The sequence below is a fragment of the Miscanthus floridulus genome, chromosome 5 (genome assembly GCF_019320115.1).
Source record: "Miscanthus floridulus cultivar M001 chromosome 5, ASM1932011v1, whole genome shotgun sequence".
Classification (NCBI taxonomy): Eukaryota; Viridiplantae; Streptophyta; class Magnoliopsida; order Poales; family Poaceae; genus Miscanthus; species Miscanthus floridulus.
Window position 1 is genome coordinate 111,246,296 of NC_089584.1, and position 24,943 is coordinate 111,271,238.

Here is a 24,943-nt window from a genome sequence, read left to right on the forward strand (position 1 = left end):
TTCAGACCATCTAGGTGGTGGCAACCACCAAGAGTAACAAGCAAAATCTGCAGCAAAACACGAACACCAAATGCCTCTAGATGCAATCACTCAAGCAATGCACTTGGATTCACTCCCAATCTCACAAAGATGATGAATTAATGATAGAGATGAGTGGAAGGGCTTTGGCTAAGCTCACAAGGTTGCTATGTCAATGCAAATGGCCAAGCGAGTGAGGTTGAACCGGCCATGGGGCTTAAATAGAAGCCCCCCACAAAAATAGAGTCGTTGTACCCCTTCACTGGGTACAACGCGGGGTGACCGGACGCTTTGGTCTAATCAACCGGACGCTGGCCTTCAGCGTTCGGTCACGTGATTCACGCCACGTGTCCCCTACTTCAAATACCATTCATCAGATTTCAACGGTCATCAGTTGACCGGACGTGTCAGTTAGAAAGTGACCGGACGCTGGACCTCAGCATCCGGTCATTTCCAGTAAGGTTCCAAACACGAATTTTCATCTGGTCATGCCTAATTGGACTCACCCAGCGTCCGATCACTTATCATCTCCTCTATGCACCTCACGTCAGCATACGTCGGCACTGACCGGACGCACCCAGCCAGTGTCCGATCATATAGCGACCCAGCATCTGGTCGTTTGATCGACGCTAGCATCTTCACTGATACATCTAACTGGACGCGCCGGTCCAACCGTGGCCAGCATCCGGTCACTCCCAGTGACCTCTGTCTTTTCTGTCTAGGGCACCGGTGGCACCGTTGGACTGTCCGCACTCTACGGGCAAACACTCCACCGGTGGAGTTTCTTACCCTTACTTCCAAACTTCACCACCCTTGATCAAATGTGCCAACCACTAAGTGTATCACCTTATGCACATGTGTTAGCATATTTTTACAAACATTTTCAAGGGTGTTAGCACTCCACTAGATCCTAAATGCATATGCAATGAGTTAGAGCATCTTATGGCACTTTGACAACCGCATTCCGATATGAGTTTCACCCCTCTTAATAGTACGGCTATTAATCCTAAATGTGATCACACTCTCTAAGTGTCTTGATTACCAAAACAAAATAGCTCCTATGGTTTATATCTTTGCCTTGAGCTTTTTATTTTTCTCTTTCTTCTTTCCAAGTCCAAGCACTTGATCATCATCATGGTATCATCATCATCATGCTATGATCTTCATTTGCTTCATCACTTGGAGTGTGCTACCTATCTCATGATCACTTGATAAACTAGGTTAGCACTTAGGGTTTCATCAATTCACCAAAACCAAACAAGAGCTTTCACAAGCCCATTGACTTCTTCTACAAGAACATTCAAGCATGAGTACATTTCATTAGCACTCTCTTTAGGAAGCATCTCAAAATAATTAAGCTTTTTCATTACAAGATGATAGCGTTCCTCATGCTTGCTCTTAGTTTCCTCATGGAGCGCATAAATGTCCGACCATAGTGCATGGGTGTCCTTGTGGTTCCTCACCTGGTTAAACACATCTTTGCAAAGGCCTTTAAAGATGGTGTTTCTAGCCTTTACATTCCATTTTTCATAGTTCACTTCATCGCCTTGAAGGTGCGTGGGATCCCTAGGTTTTGGGAAACCTTGAGAGGCGGCTCTAAGAATTCCATCATCTAGAGCTTCTAAATACGCCTCCATGCGGATTTTTCAATAAGGAAAATCATCTCCCTCAAAGATAGGAGGAGGTCCATCCACATGAGACATCTTTCTCGAGGCGGTTAAGCCTAAATACATGAGCATGAGGCTCTAATACCAATTGAAAGGATCAAGATGCCCAAAAGGGGGGTGAATTAGGCCAATTCTAAAATTATTTGCAATAATTAAACCCTACACTTAGCCCACTTCACCCCTTGTGTCTAGGATATGTTTCTAATGTTCTACCACACAAAAGTTTTGCAACCTAAGTTCCAATCCTACTCTAGCATGACAAATCTAAGAATGTAAAGATAAGAATTGAATTGCTCAAAGTAAATGCTTAAAGTAAAGAGAGAAGGAGGAACGCTGTGATGTTTTGCCGAGGTATCGGAGAGTCGCCACTCCCCACTAGTCCTTGTTGGAGCACCTGCACAAGAGTGTAGCTCCCCTTGATCCATGCAAGGATCAAGTGTTCTCTACGGGTTGATTCTTTGATACTCCATCACAGTGAATCACCCACAACCGCTCACAACTTGAGTTGGGTCATCCACAAGCTCCACCGGATGATCACCAAACTCCTAATCACCACCAAGCCATCTAGGTGATGATGATCACCAAGAGTAACAAGCAAGAACTCTCACTTGACCACAACAAGCCTAATGAGAAGGGTAGATGCACACTTGCTACTCTCTTTTTGCTAATGAGGCCTTAATGTTCGATTCTCAAATCTCAATCACCTCACTAGGCTCTTGCTCTTCTTGACACTTTCAAGGGTGTTTCTCGGCTATTGAAATGGGCAAGAGTGATCCCGTGAGTGAACAGAGGAAGTATTTATAACCCCTAATTCAAAATGAACCGTTATGTGCCTCTACGGGGTGACTGGATGCTCCGGTCAGTTCTCCCCACCACTGAGCCATTAAGTTGTGACCGGACTCTAACCTGTGTCTGGTCAGCACTGATCGGACACGTTCGGTCACAAAAACTGCTCTCTGGAACCTTACCGATGTTGACCGGACTCTAGCACCCAGCGTCTAGTCACTTTGCTGCTCAGCGTCTGGTCAGTATCTGGAACCTAACCAGCATTCAGTCAGCACTGACCGGACGTGTTCGATTAGGATTCTCCCTCTCTAGAACCTTACTGGAGTTGACTGGACTCTAGCACCCAGTGTCCGGTCACATTTCACTCAGCGTCCAGTTGCAACTAGATGACTTCACCTTGATCAAATGAACTGATCGGACTCTGCGCCAGTGTCTGGTCACATCAGAACCAGTGTTCAGTCAACATTTGACCCTCCATTCATTCCCAACTCAAAATCATATGTGAATGAAGTTTGCTCCAATTGATCTAAGGGCTACTTTGGAGCTACCTAGTGCTAGATTTGACAAGTGTGCACCACACCTAACCCACTAGACTCACCTAGGTCAAGCTACTAGTTCATACCCCCTTAATAGTATGACCAAAGGAAAAATAAAGTCCTAAACTACTCTAAGTGTCTCTTTAATATCAAACGACATGATTTCTATCATAGGGGCATGACAACCATGATTGCCCAATCAATTGCCATTATTATGACCTAACTTAATTGCATCTAGAAAACATACGTTAGTCATAGTAATCTTATATTGTCATTAATCACCAAAATCCAACTAGGGGCCTAAATGCTTTCATACTGTTTACTTAGACGTGGAATTGAAATACCATCGAAAACATAATCTAAGAGCAACCAGAATGTTGTAGAAAAGTAGTCCATAGGCATTAGAATAGTCTACCAGCTAGCTAAAAACATTATAGACTTTGTATGTATCAGTATGTCTTTGTTACATGACACATGGCAGGTAAGTTAATGCACTTATAGAATGTCCCTAGGTACATGTGAATTTTTTAGAGTACTACCATAGGGTGCTAGCGGGTGTGCTAGTCCTTGTCGCCATAGGCGAGTGTGCTTGCCTAGAATTATGCTAATGATGCTTAGGCTTCAAGCGTTTTGCGACCAAGTTGCTTGTTAACATGGTAATAGAGTTTGATTAGGAGATGCTCCTTCTCATTCAATATGGAATACATGTCATCACAAACGTGCACCACATGTATAAATCTGAAGGTGGCAAATAGGGGCGGGTACATATGCGGGCTTACACATAGCCAATGTACACACAAACTACTGTAGGGATGAACTACAAAGATGGCTTCTCTAGTGGGGATAGAAAAGCGACTCATCATCCAACATGGAGGCCGGAAAAATCAACCGACTAGAGTATACGACTCACGCAGAAGAGAGAGAAAAATCGACTCATGTTTCAGGGTTGACTCCTCCCGAATAAATAAAGAATTTGGCCCACCGGTAAGAGCCAAGTGCGAAGATAGAGTGGCTATGCTAGAGGTGAGTCGAGCTAGGGTGAGTGACTTAGGCAGTGATGGCAGGCGATGAGTCAAACAACGGCGGCAACAGCCAATGAGTTGAACGCCGGTGGCGATAGTTTGCATCATCTCCACACAGAGGGAGCCCGGTCGTCCTACGTGGCGACAGTCGCCATTTTGTACGTCTTCCCTGGCAGCGGCAATGTGCATGAACTACAACCTCTGTCTGAACCAGGCATGCGATGACACTTTAGCATTTAGAACCGCCTGAGGTGGAAGAAAGCAGTACGATGGAAGAAACAAAGGTCACGTTGTTTATCGTTTTTTAATTTGCCATGGGGCCAGTGGTACTATTGGGCTAGGTGTCGACTCATGGGCTTAGTTGATGTGTCTGCCTTTATCCAAGATGGGTCGACTCACCACTACGGGTGCCCCTGAGGCCATAGCTACTGATTCCTCATATATGAACTTCAAGGAGGAATAATAGATCCATCTCTCAGGTCATAATCTCAGTGCTTATTGAGCTCATAACACCAGAGGTGCTACACCTTCAGTCCTGACGCAATGGTACTGCTATTATTTATTTGACATATTACATTAGCTTTGTTCTAAGTCAAATATTATGACCCTTTACCATCATTAAATATTTTTTTTGTTTCATAATATATGAACTATATATTATGAAATCATTTCTCATAGTGAATTTAAAAATATATTACCTCCGCTGTATAATAATAAAATCAATTTCTAGAATCACCAAACAAATAGTGGCATGAAGGGAGGCACTCATGCATGCATGGAAATTTACTGCCTAGTATCCATTGATAGTAAATTCATTAATGTAAAGGGAGAAGGCACATGTGATGTAAATTCCTCCTGTCATAGTAACTTTTTTATGTAGCCTGTGGTTCATGCCTACCGTGACCCACGTCTCCCCGTACTCTTTTCTACGCTCTTGGCAAAACCTTGTCCTATAGCCGTATTAGTCATTAATGGCCTCGGACATTGCTCGCCTCGAACTAAGAAAGGACAAAAGGTAACCAAGGGCTATCACAACACGGCTATCTCAATACCTAGTGCTATCAGATGCGTCGAAGATGAACCGCATGCGCTATGGTCAATCTAGGCAATGTGTTTGGTCGTGGCTATGCATGAACAGTTTTGGCATAGCCAGTTAGAATAACCGGTTGTAGAAGAGGCACTCTTGATGGGCAAACAGTTAATAGAGTAATTATACATCTCAATTTCTATGGAAGTGAGGACTAAGAAGGGACAAAAGGTAACCAAGGGCTATCACAATACCTTATGCTCGATGCTAAAACTAGAACGGCTAAATTAGCAGGTTGTTGTTGTGAAACCCCAGTGTGGGTGAATCACTGTCTAGACATGTGAATATTATGATCACAAAGGACAAACGAATGAGAGGACTGGAGCATCTACGGGAGTATTAAATGGGCATCGCTGCTTACCCATTGCCCCACTCTATAAATAAGAGACCTGTGGTCTCCTTTGTACACTAAGAAAATAGAGACAAGAGAATAAAGAACTTCTGTTCCTCCCTATCTCTCTGTATTTACACTGTGCCTCTATGTGCGGATACAAATCGGTTTCTCAACACCTTATCAGCACGAGTTCACGAGTTATACATGAGCTAAGGGTAGGAAGGTGAGAAATCGATTCTCCTCATACAGATGCATGAATAGGCTCCTCACCTATGGATATGCATACAAGCACCAAGGCAATTGAGCATGGCCTGCCTGAAGCAAGCCAAGATTAACTCTGTTGAACTAAATAAATATGCTCGTTGGCATTTTAGCAATGCCTGGTAACACAAAGGCGGCACTGACGCCATTGCCATCCAAATGTCAGAGACAAACTTGTTGGCCTTGAAGAGCTAAGCATACAAGCATGGTCATAGATCCAAAAGACATGCGTGCAGATCGAACCACCACTGCCCGGAAGACATGCGCATAGATCGAAGCTACCCCCATCAGGGGCAGCTGCTGGCAACAGGCTATAACACCCTCAGTGTTACATTGTATAGTTTTTGCTAAAACACTGCATGAGCATCATACTTATATGCAAATGTGGGTAACATAAAGTATAAATCAATGTACGACACTTGAAACGTTCATCCGAAACAAGGAACAAATGTTACGTTTCATGTCGCTTTATATTGTTTATTATTCTAAGCGAATTTTTATCGAAAAAATGATGTAGAACATGTATGCAAACTTTAATAAAGTTTGTAGTACGTACTTCATAGGCAATGATGAAATATGTGTGGTCAAGGACGAGGTTCGCTAGTTAGTATATCAAGTAGGTTAGAATTGGAATTCGACGCGAAACCGTTCGAAGTTTAAGTCATTTCGTGTAAGTTGAAAATGGGTCGACGAAGCCATGTTTGGTAATTTTTATAGAGAGATTGGCTTAAGAAGTAGCATGATGTCGTGGCATAGGTCGATAGCTTTACATACCCATTGGAGTATAGAAGAAGTGGTTTGGCGTTTGGACCTTCGGGTAGGGTTTTGCGATAGCTTTAAAAAGTGTGCATGTCACCTAATTTGAACAGAGCCCACGCTGGCCGTGGTCACCGCCACTGCTAGCTCGCCCAGCACACGCCGAAGTGTCGGCTGCATCCTCACTACCCCCCTATGCAAGCACATCATGCGCATGACCCTTGTGTTGCTGCCTCGGCCGCCTGCCACCACACACAGGCGCATGGTTCACATCGCTGTGGCTGTTGCGCTGTGTCCGGGACACCGCCTGTGCCCTACCCTGCACTGGTTGGACATGCGCTGGGTCCTACACTACTGCTCGGGTGGATGTATCTGCCTGGCACTCGCATGCACGCACACAAGTGCACTGCGCCCGGGCCCTAGCGACTCTGCCTCGCTGTCACGTCGTGCGGTACCCTGGCCACGCTACGCACCATCCATCGCCATGCCCGACACTGCTCCTGTTGACTCACCGTGGCTGCATGCACGTGGGATGGCCGCCTGCTCCACCATCACTTCGGAGTCATGTTGTGCTATTGCTTTCCTTATCCGACGTCGTCCGCTGTGACGCTGTACCGGGCTTCGTCGGCTTGTGGGTTCGGCCGTGCAGACAGCCACCTGGAGCATGCATCGCTGTTCCCCATCATTGTGTGCACTTGTACTTTGTGTTGACGGTCGCGACTGTGCCGAGCCATGCCGTGCCAAAACCCGCTGTCTCCACTGTTGCCATGGCCGACGAGACCGTTTCCTTCGATTCGCCGTGGTGATAGTACCATGATTCAATTGGTCATGTCCTCAGCTCCGCTAGGTAGCCGGCCACCCAACCGACCCCATCGTGCTGCATGTACCTCCTCACAGTGCCTCAATATGAAATCGCCGCTCCGTCGGGTCCTTAAGACCAGACGGGTGCGCGCCGACGGCAAGCCACCTATTCAAAGCACCCCGTGGTGATTCCTTGCACCACCGGCCTCATCTCCCCCTCCTAAGTACCCTGCGCACCTCGGCCGTAATGCTACCGCAACCCCACTTTCCCTGATGCGGTTGTGCCATCGCCGTGCGCCGCCGTACCACCCCGCGTGCACGTGGCCAGCTCGGCTCAGGCCATCTCCAAATGAATCACCACCTCAAAGGGTTCCGTGGTGAGTCACTAGAGCTCACTAGCTACCTATTTTGCCTCGGCCTTGCTGACATTCACCGAAACGGCACGGCCGTGACTGCAGGACCTCCGCCGCCGTGGTCAGACCGCGCTACTACATCTCGACTAGCGCTTTCTTCGCCCGGCACATTGCGTTCGCTCCTAGGTAAGGGTCAGCTCGGTTGTTGGGAACGAGAAGACCTGATGTGGCCGGCGTATGCCGCCGGTGCCAGCGCCACCGCGTCGGAGCGCGCACGGGTGTCGGGGATGTAGTTGTTGTGAAGATAGAATATTCCAAGGGCATAACCATAAAATCATAGACTAGCGGAATAGTGCCTTAGAGCTCATGGGGAATACAGAGTAGTCCGGGGGCACTTCTACAATTTTATCGACGCGCGTGGATCCTTCCCCACCGCGAGCCGTTGTCCGACTGGGTTGCGCCCGCACGTGGGCCGCGCTGCACGCGCGCGCACATTGCGCCGCTGTGGGCCGAGCCGCGCGAGTTGGGCCATGAGTTAGAAATTGGTTTCTTCAATTTCCAGTAAAGTAGAAATGCTTATTTAATTTAGTTATGAGCTGAACTTTGATAAATTGTAGTAAATTCTGTAGATGTCCAAAAATAGTAAAACCAAGTTTGTTAAGTTCACAAAATTACCATCTACCTGTTAATGCAGTTAGATTACAGTTAGCAGTGATAATGGTAGGTTCATAAATTCAAACTAGATGGCTTAGTATTATGTAGATTAATATTTTTAGGAATATTTGTGGAAGATTGGTGATAGCTATAGATATAAAATTTTACAGTAGGCTCACTAGGTTGGTAGGTACTTGCTATAAATTTTGTAGCCCTAGGGTAGATTAATAAGTAGAGTAGCTATTATCCTTGCTTTATTGTATATAGCGTAAATCAGCATTAGAAGTAAGGATTGTTGTAGTTGCTATAATGATGAATGACATACTTCATACTTGTTGTTGATAGCAATAGATAACTTAATATTGTGGTCGGTAGCACTAGCGTAGTAGTTAGATAGAGGCACTTTATTTTAAGAGCTATTGTTGCTAGATTACTAAGTATTGCATCATCATTTCATACATGTAGATCACAAGCTGGTAGAATTCGTGCCCGTCGACGAACCGAAGTACAACGAGGTCATCGAGGAGTATGAGGAAGAGATCCTCATATAGGAGGGAGCCTCGGAGCCTGTTGGTGCTGACCTTACTGACCCGCCGCCTACCCAAGGCAAGCCCGGTGCATAACCCCTATTTTAATGATCACTGAATATATATATGTGATGTGCATTTAAGTTATAGGTATTTTATGAAAACTACATGCATAAATATATCTACCTAAGAGTCCTACTAGTATAGGTCGAGTAGCTGCTATGCTCAGGATATCGGTAGCGTGAGTAACATGTCGTTACTCGTAAGTAGGTGATAAATATGATCACTCATGATAAAATGGTAAAGGTAAATGGTGACCGAGCAGGGATATGTTTGGGTATTGGTGGGTGTAAGGGGTTGTATCCTACGGCCAACAGGGCATAGCTCGGTTACACTTTTTTCCTGTTTGTGTCGATTAAGGACCAATCATTGCATATGACTCTAGGCAAGTCACAGATTTATTGTCCCAAGTGCATACTTAGGTATGGGTGCATAGAAGACTTGTTGCTCTCTTATTGCGGATCCGGCTCTTTCTGGACCGATTGATTGGAGGTAGAGATGGTGGAGGTCCTTGCACCACACTGAGTCTAGGACTCAAGAGTGGGGGCTTAGGTCCAAGTTTAAATAGGACCTGAACACCCAGGATAGGAGAGTGATGGGTTAGTCCTGCTTGTGCCTAGGGTACACGTGGGGCATGTGTTTTTGGGGCACCCAGCTGGGCACATTGATTCGTGAATCACCGAGAAATCCGGTGTGGCTTATCTGCGGTTTAGCATCGTAGTAAGAACTGAAAGTTGAAAGGAGAAGAAATGGAACTAATTGCTCAACTCTTGCTTGAAAGTAGAACAAGTGCTTATATAGACTAGCTAGATGATAACTTAATCTGGCTAATAATAATACATAAATAAGGACTCACTATTAGTATTGCTTTCTGCCAAATGAAACCAGCAAAACTATAAAGCTTATCATATTCCTTGGAGCTGGGAAATTATTCCCACTAACCGGATAAGTCTTGCGAGTGCATTGTGTACTCAGGGTTTATTTACCCCTGTTGCAGGTGATGCTTGAGAAGTACCTTTGTGTGGAGGATTCTTCTGGTGGGCTCAGACGGAATCCTCGCTCCTATCGCTAGATGTTTATTTAAATTCCGCTGTTTATCATTCCGCACTCTGACATTTGGTAATGTAATAATGTACTTTTAAGAATCTCTGATGTATGAAATAGACTTGTATTATAACTTGTTCTTATTAATGGATCCTTGGGGAAAATGTGGATCTTTCGGGTTCTCCCTTGGGGTGTGCCCGACGGATACCGCTCGCGGTAGCCTGTTTTTAGGGTGCTTAGTGCCTAGTGGGAGACAAGCACCTCCATAAGCGTGCTATTTTGGGTGGTTCTACCACACAGGTATGGCCGCTGCGAGCAACTGTGTGGGAGCCATGAGCCCCACTAGGAACATGGATGCATAGCCACCCCTGACCGCCATGGGAGCGGATGAGCAGGCCCAACGGGTCGTCGCCGTAGGCATGGACGAGCAGCCCTAATAGGCCACTGCCACAGCCACCTCGGCCATCAACGGGGATGCGAGCGTGAGGTGAGCTAGCCCTATAGGCCAGCCGTCACCGTAGTCATCTAGCTACCACCGCCGCAGGCGAGAACGCCTGGTCGCTGCAGCTGGCCGTGGCCATCCTATCGTCCGCTAGAAGCGTGAGTGCGTGGGCACTGGCTCTAAGCCAGCCAGCCACAGCAGGGCGGGCTGGCCTAGATCTAGCCGCCCGGCAGCCGCTGCAGGTGCTTGGGAAGGCATGCATGAGCTAGCCCTGTAGGCCACAACCCGACCGGCCGCTAGCCTTGGCCTTTGGTCATGCGCAAGGCGTGGCTTATGTCAGCAGCCTACTCCATAGGAATGCGAGCGCGTAGATGTCTGACCTTCCTAGCTCACCACCACGGCCATAGAGCGTGAGCGACGTGAGAGGGGCACAAGTGTGGGCCTGCCCCACGGGCGTGAGCGCATGTGGGCGCCTCTGGCCCCGCCGCCATCACTACCGGCCCCGACCACGGGTGTGCGTGAGCCTAGCCAGCCGCCGTAGATGACGCCCCGCCGCCGGCCAGGCGTCGCTGTAGCCATAGGCGCGGCCCTCGCAGGGCACCGCCAGGCGTGAGTGTAGGCGAGCACGAGCCACCCACCAGCCTAGCTGGTCACCCACCGTAGGTGAGGGGCGTCGAAGGCGCGAGCCCACCTAGCTACCTACCTGCCTCTTCCTACTCTTTTCCCTTCTGTGTTTCCTGAAGAAAAGAGCAGGGGAGAGGTAGGAGAGGATAAAGATGCCCGGTCAAATCCCATGTGCTGGCTAGGCAGCTCTCGTATGAAAAAGGCTGTTGTGCTCTCCCAAAGGAGATAAGGATGAGTGCTAGTTGGCCTGAAGCCATTGCCCGTTCAAAGGTGTGCATGCATGCACTGCTACTGCCGTTGGCCCACTTTTGACCGTATTCTCATAGAGAAAGGTCAGGCCAAAAATTTTACCTTCTCACAAGGAGATAAGAACAGGTACAGCTGGGGCTAGAGCGAATGACAACTTTTTTTGTCGTGCGAAAGAAAAATGTGACCTGCAGTCACATACACACGCACGCAAAATAATGGCCTGAAGCTCACTACGTTATGCGGCCCGAAGTCCGTGTAAATAATGGTGGCCCGAAGTTCCACTATATTAAGGAGGACATATGGAGACACTGGGAGGGCTAGGAGGGGTGCGATGAAGCAATGGATGTCACATGCTTATATAGGCAAGAGTTGGAGGAGGAACGGGTGCCTCTACATGCATGGATGCATATGCAAGTATGGTAGCCGTATTAATGGCGACCAACCCCAACCACTGACTACCTCGGTAGCAACGTGCACACAACCCAAGCCATCTCTTAGATGCATGGATGCATGTGTAAGTACAAATATTCCTGCATGGTCGGTGAATTATTTTTATCTGATGGTAAGGAGAGGCATTAAATATGTCCACTTGCCCGACTTGTTTTTATCTGATGGTGGCATGGAGGGGAGGCATTAAATGTGTCCACCTGCTTTCGGCCCACCCTGCGTAGGTGAAGATATTGAGTGCTTTCAAATTTACTGAGTGAATTTTTTGATAGCTTAGGGAGGCACTTGTGCATGCATGAAAATTTACTGTCTATTATCTATTGATAGTAAATTCATTAATGTAAAGGGAGAAGGCACATGTGATGTAAATTCCTCATGTCATAGTAATTTTTTTAATGTAAAGGACACATGAAAGCACAGTGATATAAATTCCCCTATCATAATAACTTTTTGCATGCGAAGTACACCTACAGTATATTGTCCTTGCATGCATGGTCATTCTATTTTTAATCTACTTCATTGAATGCGTCTACTTGCTTCATCTATCCATTGCCGAATGTATGGAGGAAGGCTGGTTGTGACACGCTTCGTCTGAGTCGTAGAATTTCTATCTAACGCATTAACTAAATAGAATATACGTGGACACCTTGGGAGGCCACCTAGACGACGTGCCTTCATATCTCTAATGTCGCCTCTGGCTGCGTCTGGCCAGTGCCTAGCTATGAGAGTACTCTGTGTGTACGTGACACAACTTGCAGAATACTCACTCCGTCCATAAAAAAATGCAATTATGGAATCTATGCCGGTCAAGTTTACTCAAGTTTGACCAAGTGTATAGTAAATATTATTGTCATTTATGTCTCCAAATAAATTTATTATAAAAATATATTCTAATGATACTAATTTTATATCATTAATGCTAATATTTTTTTATATAATCTTAGTCAAAGTACAAACTATTTGATTTCTCAAAAAACAATTTTTTTTATGGAGGGAGTATTACACTAGCACACGCGTAGCCTAGATGCATGGTTGTTTGTCACGTGGCATGCATGTACGGTCTACGGAGCGTTTTTATGGCAGAAGGAAGCAGTAGTAGTTGAAGTCTAGTAAAATCTAAAACACCAAACTACCTAAGGAGCATCACGTTAAGATTTCGATGGGGAGCTAACAATAATCACTTCTCTATTTAGATTATGAGCTGGGAGCTAAAAAAAACCTCGCTCTCTATCGCTTCCCATTACTCCACGTTCAATCAACACTACAATCACTTCAGAATTGATTCTCACTAGCTCCACAATTTGCTCCCCATCAGAATCAGTCCACCGGAGAATCAAGAAGTGAAGTTTAAGAATTAGGAAAGATAGCTCTACCAAACTGACCCTTAATACTTCTGTGCTTAAGAGTTATTGTAGCTGCTGCAAGCAGACCTTAACTTCTATTAGTACAACAAAGAAGAAAGTATTGATTTGACTCAAAAGAAGATTGAATTGGATATGCACGCATGATGATATTTTGCACCAAATTCTACCGAGGATTTGAAACCCTAGTTGCTGCAGCATCTCACCTGGCTCCATTCTGGTAGCCACCGGCCCACAGGCCACAGCCAACCATGTTGTCATCCTTCTCGACGTTGATGCCAATGTATGGCATGGGGGAAGTCATTGATGGAGTCATTTCGGTGCCCGTGGAAATTTTGTACCAACTACCATAGTACTGTATTACTAGTGCAGATCAACATGAGTTCGCCGAGTGAGTCTCATGTGCAGTGAGGAACATGAGTTTGTTGAGTGAGCCGAATGTGCAGTTCGTCACTGTAGCGAGTCACTGGCATAACCAGGCCCACATGCCAATGACTCAACTACAGAGAGGTATACCAGAGAGGAACTGGTTGCGAGTTCGCTATTGTCATCCACTTGTCAGTCAAGTTTGTGTTTATAAATTCGAGGAGCAATAAAGTTTATGCGTAACAATCAAATCATAGAGAACTTTAGTCGTTTATGAATTTGTGACCTATAATATGAATGCGCAGTCGTATCTCGTATTTCCTCCGTCGCAGAATAGCAGGGGTGTTTGGTTGCTCTTCTAAATTTTAGTCGATGTTCCATCAAATGTTTAGACATATGTATGGAATATTAAATATAGATTAATTATGAAACTAATTGCATAATTTATGACTAATTTACGAAATGAATCTTTTAAGCCTAATCAGGCTATGATTTGATAATGGTTGCTACAGTAAATATGTGCTAATGACGGATTAATTAGACTTAAAAAATTTATCTCGTTATTGCTTTTTATTAGTATCTAAATACCTTATACAACATCTTCCCAACGTATCTCCTAAATTTTAGTAGCAGGATCAAAACAACTCCTTAGACGTCCTGTCGCTCAAAATTTGTCCCAGAATGCTTGACGTTATAGCCTAAAACGTAGGCCCCACGCTAGCCCATCAATCATCTGTCGACCATCACTCTACGTCCACAAGCCTGAATGTTAGCCAGTGTTTAGTTGGTGGAAAGTTAGAAATTTGGCTACGGTAGCATTTTCGTTTTTATTTGGTAATTAGTGTTCAATCATGAACTAATTAGGCTTAAAATGTTCGTCTCGCAATTTTCAACCAAACTGTGCAATTAGTTTTTTTCGTCTACATTTAATGCTCCATACACGTATCGTAAGATTTGATAGGATGGATACTGTAGCATTTTTTTGGGAAAACTTTTCGCGAACTAAGGAAAGGCAGCCTGTTCGCTTGCTCGTAAATGATCGTAAATTTCCAGCTGAGAACAGTGTTTTTCTCTCACACCAAACCAGCCAGCAGTAAATAATCCACGATATGATACGGCCTCCCGAACAGCCTGTTAAGCTGGAAAACTTTTCGCGAAAAGGAGCTGTGGCCTGCAACGGAAGCAGAACAATAAATGTGCATGTCATTTCAAATTATCAACGGCTGTGATGATTGTTTTATAGGGATATAAGAGTTTTTTTACCTCCTTGGTAACCGGTTCTAGTCCTTCAAGCATTCTGGACGGAGGGAGTACGTCATCAGTCATCACGACCAAAATCAGCGGCATATAGCAACATACTACTCACTAACCTCTTTTGCAGGCATAGCAAGGCTGGTACGAAAACCAGCTGGATTTCACTGTTTTCGGATGAAAAATACTGTTTACGTTCTCACGCATTCTTTCAGATTTATTTAGATTTTTTCAAGCGAATAGGTCTACTGTTCGTTGGCTAAAAAAGTATAGTTTATAAGCCAAGCGAACATGGTGAAATAATATAGCTTCGGGCAAAGATAAGCCCACTTAGGACCTTTTTAGATGAGCTAATAATTAGCTCGAATTTGCACCATTGCCCAGATAATAGGCTAATGTCTAAAATGTGTGTCGATAAAAAAATTGCCCTGCAATTAGCGCCTCTTTGTAGCCATCCAAACTGGTCTTTATTTTTTTTAGAGAAAAAAAAAAGACAAGCCGAGTTGCCTAGATCCATCGACTCGACCATGATAAGGTCCAACCAAGAGATCAAACACTCCAGAGGTATCATATATAATCATATCGATGTACGTGTACCCCAGCGCGTACCGCTCCATCCATGAGACCATACACACGAGCACGTCCTATAATTGACTTCCCAATTCCCATGCCAAGACTTGCTACATACAGGCATGAGATCACAAGCCATGCACATAAAGTACAAACGGAAGTACTTTTTGCTCTTTTGTCAAATCAGCACAAGTTACTGACTAATTGGAGATGATATGCACATTGGAATAGAAACCTTAAGTTTTCCATTAAACAGTAACATTGGTATCAGGTAGACAGTTTTAGAATACAAGTTACAAGATATGTGCATCCCGTGAGCTCCACAAGTGCCATATTATTGCCACCGTCATCTTTTACAACCAGAAAACTTCCACTTGGAACAAAAGAAAAAGGGATATTTCATAGCTGGAATGAAAATAGTGCAGCTTCTGATGGAGTCCAAGAAAAGGATGCCTGACAAATTAACGAGCATCAAATCAGCAAGCTTTCCTGCAATGTAACCACATACATGGGGGGCAATAATTAGATATGACTTCCACTTCAAGTCTGGAGCTAGTTATAGTTGAAGGCCCAAATCTAAAATGACGAGCATTGAAAAAAATCACAATATATTGCATGAAAGCAAATGAGATAATGCAGTGGCATGAAAAGCATGGCAAACGCCAGAGACCCAAACATTTTGAAAGTGAGGCAGCAAAATCACCAAACAACAGACATAAACATAAAGGCAAAATGCAAACCCACCCATATGTTACTTGGATTTTGAGATACCACCGCATAAAAATATTTATTGTAAATGCCCACCCCAGTACTCTACTCCGTTCAAAACCACCCCACTACACATGGAGCCACCACAAGTCATGCACCAAGTCAAGTTTGTTCCAATACTTGGATTAGGCTTACTTATGATATTGCGGCGGAGAAATTTTGCATATAGCAAAAAATCAGTTTGGCCAGGCTTAAGTTTTTCATGTGTGATTCATTTGGTCTAAGTTTAAAAAATGTTAGGTTTGTACTTTTATAAGTACTCAACTTTCATAGAGACTACATTAATGGCTCCATGTTGAGGATTCAGCATAGAGCATGTGTGGTGGGCTGATTTTTGCAGCAAAACATAGAGGTGGTGGTCGGATCCCAAAACCAAAGTGACTTATGGGGTGTTTTTTTTTTTTTTTTTGTAAAATAATCTGTTAGCTAATGTGAAATGTACAATTTCCAAGCAGAGTGAAACACGGCTATCCACCTAAGCTTCATTGATCTCACTAAACAGCATAAATTCAGTAGCCTCCCTGCAAGCAGCAGGATTCCAGATGGGAGGATTGTGTAAAGTTCATATCCCATTTTTGTCATGCCCACTTCTTGTGCCCACAATCTGCATGGATTCCAAATCCACTTTATCCCATTCCAGTTTACTTAATTTGAAAGATAAATTGCTAAAGTTCTAACATTTGAAACCTGTTATCTAGCTTGTGTATATTAACCAGTCTCAAATCTCAAACCCAAATATAAGTCACAATAATAGAGTTTCTCAGAGAATGACACAGTAAAGTGAAACATTTATGAACAAAATGCCTACTCTATAGTGAAACCCTACACCTGCAGAAATTACATTTTAAGCATTAACCAACTGACATAAAGTCATCACCTAGGCGTCCAGTATAGTTTCGAGGTTGGGCATCGGCCTCGCCACGACCAATCGGGGTATGGCCTCCGCCTTGCGACAAAAGCCATCACCTAGGCTCAATTTGGTGCTGTTTAAGGCACAAGCGGCCTGATGCGGACGCTGCACGAGCTTGGGCGCAGGGGATTAGGTGCGGGCACGAGAGAGGAACTGCGCACACGAAAAAATGGGCGCAGACATGGGAGATTTGCGTGCAAAGGAGACCAACTGGAGTCGTGCGCCCACAGGTTCCACAAGGCCATAACCCATCTTCTCTCCACACGCCAATTGACAGGGACGGGGAAACGGAAGAGGGCGCACACCTGGTTCTTGGCGGTGCGCCACTAGAATCTTGCCGCTCCACCTCTTCTGCTCCATCTTAACGCCTCTCTCTGACAATTCGAGCCTCCCTTCCTCTACTCCACTGATTTGCGACCCTGATTGGTGCCTCCTCTGGTCCTCCCTCTTCTCTGCTGATTGATTCATGGCTCCTTCCCCTTCTCTGCTGGTTCCCGTCTTCTTCAGCCCAGCGTCACAAGGTCGCGAGACAGGTACATATGCATCTCTTCCTCTCTCTTGGGCTTCCCTCCTCTTGGATGTGCGCCTCTGCTCTTTACTTGGATATGCTCTGCCGTCTGCAGTCTGCACTGCTGCTTTTGTTTCTGGGTGGATGCAAACTGCTCTGCCTTCATGTGTTTGACTGCTAGGTGCTCAGAGCTTGTGATTGTGGTCTGTTTTGCACTAGTAGCACTACTCATTAAGTTATATTATGTCATTAGAGACTAATCTATTGCTATTGAGAGATTTCAGATTTGCTATTTTGCTACTTTGTGTTGGGCGCTAGCACTATAGTAGCACTACTTATTATGGTATTATGCTAAGAATTGGCAATATTAAGGTATGATTTGCTTCTCAATTTTAATGGCATTATATATTAAGATGTCTCTATGGCGTTGCCTCACCACGCGCCCTAAACGCCTAGTGTACTCAAATGGGCACGTTGCCGCGGCTTGACTTACCGCCTTAATAAACATGGACATATACCAAATCGCAAACAAGAACACAGAAACATCCCTCCATGAGACAATAATGCAGACTATAAAGATATGATCATCTAATTACTAATGCCTTGGGTATCAGACCTTTAAATGCTTTCTATAAAAGCAGGGTATTACCTCTGTCAAAGAAAAATACTACTGCCTTCGTCATGTCAAATTATGTGGTGTGTTTGATTCTGATGAAATGATATCTTGTCTTACATTGCAAGCCTACTCAATTAGCTAATGCACGTAACATACACGACATAGGCATCAAGCACAGTCAAATTCAACCATGTCCGGATAACTGCTTCAAGTTTTGTGGCAAGCCAGCAATACCTCGTTTTTCAGCCCGAATATATCAAATCGCAAAGTATGAAACCCTAGCTGCGACCTCAGATCTAAGAGGAGAAACCACATCTCACCTGAGCCAATTCTGGTAGCCACCGCCGACCGTGTTGTCGTCCTCCTCGACGGTGGTGTTGACGTATGGCACGGGGAAATCCTTGGTGGGGTCGAACTGCTTGGTGGCCATGTAGCGCTCGAGTTCGGGCTTGCGGAGCAGGGTGCGCCGCACGGGCGGGCGGTTCCGGCGGCGGTCGCGGGTGAAGTACTTGATGTCGTAGACTGTCTCTGGATCGGATGTGGGCACGATGGCCTTGTCGCGGTCGTCGCGCACGGTGGCCGGGCACTTGACGCGGTACTCGAGCGCGTCAGGCAGCGCGCTGCGGTACTCGGGCGAGGCGCAGGGGCCCGTGATCTCCCACGGCTTCTTGAGGAACCTGCGGAGCCCCTGGAACAGCGATTTGCCAGCGCCGGCGGCCGACGAGGCGGCGGAGGCCATCGGGGTCGGTGCGGTGGTGGGGTCCACGAAGAGGGGAGAGGGATGGGGAGATCGGCCGATACAGCGAGACAAGACAAGACGCTGGAAATGGCGATGGGCTCGGGTTTCTGCTGGACGGGCGATGGGCTCGGGTTTCTGTTGGGCGAGAACGTGGGCCGCACCAAACGGCAAAAGCTACGCGACCATTGCCGGGTCGGGGCGTGTCGAGCTGGCCCAGCCCATGCCGATCAAATTCCAGCAGAGAGGCAGGCCGGCACGGGAGCCCAGGAGCCGTCCCCACGCTCGGCAGCGATATACTCCGTAGAGTATTTATTCCCAGAATATTCCGTCAACGGCGCCGGAAACGTCTAAACGTACGCGTCTGCTCCACCTTCGAGGAGTGGCAGACGGGTGGGCCCTATCGGAGCAGCGTGATGTTGTAGCCAGGGTAGGGTGGTTGTAGCTCGTAACCGTACGTCAATCTCATTGGTTGGGGCGGCCATTGATTTGGTTGGATTGTGTCTTCCGTTCCGTCAAGGGGAACGATGATGAAGAAGCGATGGCGTGACCGAAAGAAAAAGCGGGGTTGTGGGAGCGAGGAGAGAGCAGAGGCGCTCAGCACGGAGCCACGGAGCGAGGTGCCGCGCGCCGTTTCGTCTTCTGACCCGCTGAAACCGGAGCATAGCAAGCTCGCTCGCTCGCTCCCATATACAGTGGGGAGACGGGAGGGGGACTCCAGGAGAGTGGAGCAAGAAGAGCGTGGGCGACAGGGGTAAAGACCGAGGGAGCACCGCTGCACCATGCGCCCTTCTCTCTGTAAGTGACCCTCTTCCCCTCGATTCGTCGGCCATCCTGATTTCTGAATGCTCGCTCGGCGCAGTGCCCACCGATCTGATAAACCTAGCGTGTGTATGCAAATTTCAGCAGTTCATTCCGCGTGCTTGTTTTTATCCTTGCGCGATCGCCTTATAATTGTAAGGCGGGGGCTGCATCTGCATTTGCGCTGAGCTAACTGTGGAATGGCCATTTTGTGAATGATCTGGCATGGTTTTTGTTGGTTCGTGATACCGAATAAGGCAGTGAAGGGTACTTTTGCAGGGTGCGAGTGTGATGTGGAATGAGCTTGCTCTGAGTTGCCTATCTGTTGCTATTCCGGTCTGTATCTGGTATGCCTTTCTGAGGTGGATATGTCTGGATGAATTGGGTAAAGCGTGAATTTAGCACCTTCTAGGTTGTTTAATAACGAAATTGCTGGGTTGGTTGTGCTAATTAGATAATGATACTACCTAGTTTCACACTACTGATGAACATATACTCTGATGTGTTCAGACTTGTTCAGTTGTTCTGATTTCATATCCTGCCTATGTAGAAATCCTAGATGAGTTGGCATGTTCCATTTTGAATCAATACTCCAACGATATTTGAAGACTTGATCTTGAGAGTTGTAACTTGTGACCCCTAGTAAACTGTGGATGGAGGAGCATGACAGATACAAAAAGAAAGAAAACTCCAAAATTAATGGAGGGGAGAGGATTTTCTTTCTTTCTTTTTGAACTGCAAAGGAATCTGACATTGACTAAGGTTCCAAAGCACAAACATGCGTATCCTTACATGCACGTGCAGAAGAAGTACAAAACAAAGGCAGTGGCAGCTAGATTTATTCTTTCTTCTGTATTTTATATCGTGGTTCTCTCCATATAATTGACATTCTTGCATATTCTATCCATGTTGCTGCAACATGAATATCTTAAAAGATCTCTATGATAGAATCTTAATGTGCACCTGATGCCACATTTGTCTTAATGTATCTTCATTTGACAGCCTTGATCATATGTTCTAGGGTGGAAATCCTACAACAACAAAAAAAACTAATCCCAAGCCATGGAGATGGCATGTAATCGGGCTGTTTTAATTATTAATACAATGGCATGCAGTTCTACTGCATGTTTGAGAAAAGAAATTGACATCCCTGATGCAATGCGTATTTGAACCATGACTAATGTTTCTGGATTGCATATGGCCTTAATCTATGTTGTAGCTAATAGTATACTTATCTCTAATTTATCTGCATTGATGTCCCTGGCAGATTGTGCACCTCTTTTTCTTCTGCTACTATTACATTTGGCATTTGCTAGGCCTCTCTTTCCTCTACCGAGTAAGACGAAGAATGAAGAGAAGAAACCCATACAGACGTTTCGACCATATAACATTGCTCATCGTGGCTCAAATGGGGAAATTCCCGAGGAAACAGCTGCTGCATACCTGGTACTGCTCAGAAAATTGCGAGCACTATTGATCTGTAGCAGAATTCTATATTTCTATCTTGCCAAGGGAATAAGATGTTTTTGTGAAGCTGATGCACCTAAATGCTAGCTTTCAGATTATCAGATATCGATTAATGCAAAGGACTATTGAATTCACATATCACAAGTTTATAATTTTTCTAGCATGTGGACAATAAGGTATTCTAAATTGGAAAATCACATTTAACCAAAAGAAATCCTATTGTAGAGAGCTATTGAAGAAGGGGCAGATTTTATAGAGTCTGACATCCTTGCTAGCAAAGATGGGGCCTTGATTTGTTTTCATGACGTAACACTGGACGATACAACTGATGTTGCCAGGCGTAAGGAATTTGCAAATCGAAGAAGAACCTATGAAGTGGAGTGGTTTAATGTTACTGGATGGTTTGTAGGTTTGTATCTTACAACCAACCCTGATTTCTTCACTCCTTTTGTTATTACCGTTAATTTACATATCTGCTACATGAAATATAGTTAAGCAACAAGTAAATAACAATGCATCCCTGCTGCGTTTTCTTGACTCTAATTCAGGAATTTATTACATGCTCATGTATACTGGAACACTATTTACATATAATATATTGACAGTTTCAACTTCATGTTATGTGGAGGGGCAAAATGAGAATGACAAACTTGTAAGCTTTTGGAAAGGAAAAAAAAAACTAGATCTCTGGGGAAAGACCGCCCAACAGCTTTGATGTTAGGTAGATGCAAACCACTCCTGCGTCTAGAAAAGATCCTGAAGAGTGAAGGCTGCCTGCCCAGGAGGCACATCCTGCGCCTGCTGCTAAAAATAGTTTGCACAACTAGGGACCTTTTTTTAATGCAGAACCACGGGGAGCGCCCATGGGGGCTCAAACCCGGATCTGTGTGTCCCAAGGGATGCCCCCAGGCACCGCTCTAAGCTTATGTGTTCTTGATTATTTAAACTAATGTCAAAGTGTTGGTTTGCAGTGGACTTCACACTGGAGGAACTTAAAACACTTAAAGTGAAGCAGAGATACTTGTTCAGAGATCAACAATACAATGGTATGGATATCCTTCGCATGGATTTTGTTGTCAACTTGTCATAATTGTTTCATGCCATACTTCCTCTTCTATGACCATGCTGATGTGCTCCAACTCTAAAGAGCCTTGAATTGATTCTTGTCACATGCATGTGCATTTGCTGAAATGACCTGCTGCTGCCAGTTTATTTGCTTCTTACTGTAACTGCTATAAACTTGGCGATTAGCTGGAAATAATTAGTTTCATCACTCGCCAGCCAAAATATTCGGATTTTTCTCCTGAGGGAATATTCTGATAAGTTTCCATGCACTGTAAACAACATACCCTTTGCAGTTATTTATTAGTGCAGCAATATTCTAGGAAATCATAGGAATTTTGTTGTTTTAATTACTCAGAAATGTATAGGATGTGGTTCATTGGTTCTTTTCTCAATAACATTTCTTCCCATTATCTGATACAATCTAGGATTCTTATTTGTTGATTTAACATAGTTATTTCTCTTCACCAAAGCAGGTATTCCGTTTCCTTTACGAAACCTTTGTTTATTTAGAACTAGTACAGCTATATTATTTTGTTTTTTACTTTACTTGGCCTAAGAACACATTTGCATTAACTCGCATGGAAGATTGTGATTGGGGATTAATGATAGCAATCTATTATTTTCTTGTGATCTTGTCATTCAGGTATGTTTTCAATCATCACATTTGAAGAATTCATTTCAATTGCCCTAGATGCAGACAGAACTGTCGGCATATATCCAGAGATTAAAGATCCAGTTTTTATCAACAAGCATGTAGGTCCCCCAGTTCTCCAGACGAAATATGCACTTTATTTTGATTCGTGGTATTCTATAGTTATGTCACTGCCACCAAAAAAACAATCTATTTAGATAGTATATATAAACTTTCTGTACAATGATGATATCAGCAGCTGGCTGCTGAGCTTATGAAAGTAACTGTTGTCTACCAAACGAACAGGACTGAAGATGGTAGTTTATAAAGTTTTCTTTTTGTCACAAATGTAATTAAATTGCTACTATGTTTCCTTCTTCTGGCACATGGGTTGTGACATCAATGCTGCAGATGATATGCTTTTCCTAAAAGTAGTTAGCATTGATACCCTTGACTACGATGAGCTGGATAGTGCCAAACTGTCATTTTTTTTGACAATGTAAGGGGCTAATTTCTCATTTATGATGTGTCAAATGAGTTTGTATTACTTTCACCAGGTCAAGTGGGCTGATGGAAAGAAGTTTGAGGACAAATTTGTGGATACCTTGCTTAAATATGGATACAAAGGTCAATATATGTCAGAGAATTGGCTGAAGCAGCCATTGTTTATACAATCCTTTGCTCCCACCTCCATTGTACATGTATCAGATTTGATTGACTCTCCGAAGGTATTTTTGATTGATGGTATCACAGTGAGAACACAAGACACGAACCAGGTACTAATGTTTTGTAACAATCTGTCACCCATTTGTTCCAATGCTATGAAAGAAAAACAGTCTGGATAACAGAAATCAACCCCTGAGATTTTAGGGCTTGTTTAGTGCAACTCAGTGGAACATGCCTTTGGATATTACTTATTTCATTTCGCATTTGCAGTCATACTGGGAAATCACTTCAGATGATTACCTTGCATACATTAGTAAATATGTTGTCGGCCTTGGTCCGTGGAAAGATACTATTGTTCCAGCTTCAGGAAACTACTTGATGCCACCTAGTGATCTTGTTGCACGGGCACATGCTTATAATCTCCAGGTATGGCATTTGTTTGTATTCATTGTAATTATCTCAATTGTTTGTATTTATTGTAATTATCTAAAGTTCATACTTTACATGGATTATTGTAAAGTAACCTATACTAATTGGACCACCTTCCCTATGTTAACTGCTATCTTCAATGTTTTTTCTGTCTAAATGCATCTGGACACTTCGGATAACCAGAACTCCAGAAGGATCCTATAAAACATCATGGCTCTCTTGTAATTTTGGTGTCACGTGCATAAGTGCATCGACTAAAACTATGGCCAATCACTGAGTGCATTGGGTTGGAACTCTACCACCTAGCTGACAACACCTGCATTGACAACTCACATCTCTACTTTCTTTTGGGGAGACTACTTACAGCTGTGTCCTGATCCTCACCGTGTCCTATGCGTTGAACTGGAAGGGCCTTCCTTTCTTCAAAAAATGGATAAGAGCTCCCTGATAATAAGCAGTCTGCTTCAGTAACACTTTGGTTGAATTACTCAAATTAGCTCATTAAGCTTGTGTTTGGTTATGCATTATGGTGCAAACTTTTTGTTGCAAAAAGAACATGTGGATCAAATTGTCACACTGCTACAGGCCACATTTTTTACGCTTGTTTTATCTCACTGTTCACTTGTTCCACCGAAGCATGTTAAACTGCATTCTGTTGTTGTGCAGGTACATCCATACACGTACAGGAATGAGAACCAGTTCCTGCACTTCAACTTTCATCAAGATCCCTACAGTGAATACGATTTTTGGATAAACACTGTAGGGGTTGACGGACTGTTTACAGATTTCACTGGAACCCTTCACCGGTACCAAGAATTGACGTCCCCGCACCCAAAGGATGAAACTGCAAATAGCCTCCTAGTAAAAATTAGTCAAATGATCTCAGCATATGAAGCTCTCTGACCACTACAATGTTGCTGAAAATGGTTTGTACTTTTGTTAATGCAAGACTAAACGATCCATTCATCTCGGTGCACCGTGACTGTGACCTTGCAAGGTTGAATAAACGAGTTGTTTTTGGTAGCGATTTGTTAGCACGAGTCATACTCTCCATTAAAGCCCCTAATCCATGGGACAAATTTCTAGAGTGGGAATAATAGTTTTTGGGAAGGTATTGTGATGGCTAGCTC

General features: G+C 44.5%; 2 protein-coding genes across 5 annotated transcripts; one reads left to right on the plus strand and one right to left on the minus strand.

Moving 5' to 3' along the window:
* Nucleotides 1–15,438: 15,438 nt before the first annotated feature.
* On the minus strand, nt 15,439–18,851 carry LOC136453035 (uncharacterized). 2 transcript variants are annotated; one of them, XM_066453610.1, is made up of 2 exons: nt 18,339–18,851; nt 15,439–15,669 (listed from the first exon to the last, which is right to left on the minus strand). In XM_066453610.1, the coding sequence occupies exons 1-2, from the start codon at nt 18,755–18,757 to the stop codon at nt 15,570–15,572; spliced, it is 519 nt and encodes a 172-aa protein (XP_066309707.1). In that variant the 5' UTR covers nt 18,758–18,851; the 3' UTR covers nt 15,439–15,569. The 2 variants fall into 2 exon arrangements, with proteins under 2 accessions (XP_066309707.1, XP_066309708.1); XM_066453611.1 differs by having other exon boundaries at nt 15,445–15,705; nt 18,339–18,849.
* A 370-nt stretch (nt 18,852–19,221) lies between these two features.
* LOC136450478 (glycerophosphodiester phosphodiesterase GDPD6-like) lies at nt 19,222–24,842 on the plus strand. 3 transcript variants are annotated; one of them, XM_066450929.1, is made up of 8 exons: nt 19,222–19,552; nt 20,823–21,001; nt 21,361–21,431; nt 21,994–22,068; nt 22,731–22,840; nt 23,276–23,494; nt 23,655–23,810; nt 24,480–24,842. In XM_066450929.1, the coding sequence occupies exons 2-8, from the start codon at nt 20,904–20,906 to the stop codon at nt 24,714–24,716; spliced, it is 966 nt and encodes a 321-aa protein (XP_066307026.1). In that variant the 5' UTR covers nt 19,222–19,552; nt 20,823–20,903; the 3' UTR covers nt 24,717–24,842. The 3 variants fall into 3 exon arrangements, with proteins under 3 accessions (XP_066307026.1, XP_066307025.1, XP_066307024.1); XM_066450928.1 differs by having other exon boundaries at nt 19,225–19,552; nt 21,248–21,431; XM_066450927.1 differs by lacking the exon at nt 19,222–19,552 and having other exon boundaries at nt 19,566–21,001; nt 21,248–21,431.
* Nucleotides 24,843–24,943: the final 101 nt, after the last annotated feature.

Bases quoted from the DNA above. Each gene is read 5' to 3' on its own strand.
- LOC136450478 (XM_066450927.1), top strand. From the start codon at position 20,729: ATGACTAATGTTTCTGGATTGCATATGGCCTTAATCTATGTTGTAGCT. The intron at 21,432-21,993 runs GTTTGTATCTTA...GTTGGTTTGCAG, and splicing joins TGTTACTGGATGGTTTGTAG to TGGACTTCACACTGGAGGAA. The intron at 23,495-23,654 runs GTACTAATGTTT...TCGCATTTGCAG, and splicing joins GAACACAAGACACGAACCAG to TCATACTGGGAAATCACTTC.
- LOC136453035 (XM_066453610.1), bottom strand. From the start codon at position 18,757: ATGGCCTCCGCCGCCTCGTCGGCCGCCGGCGCTGGCAAATCGCTGTTC. The intron at 15,670-18,338 runs GTGAGATGTGGT...TTAATTTGTCAG, and splicing joins GGCTACCAGAATTGGCTCAG to GCATCCTTTTCTTGGACTCC.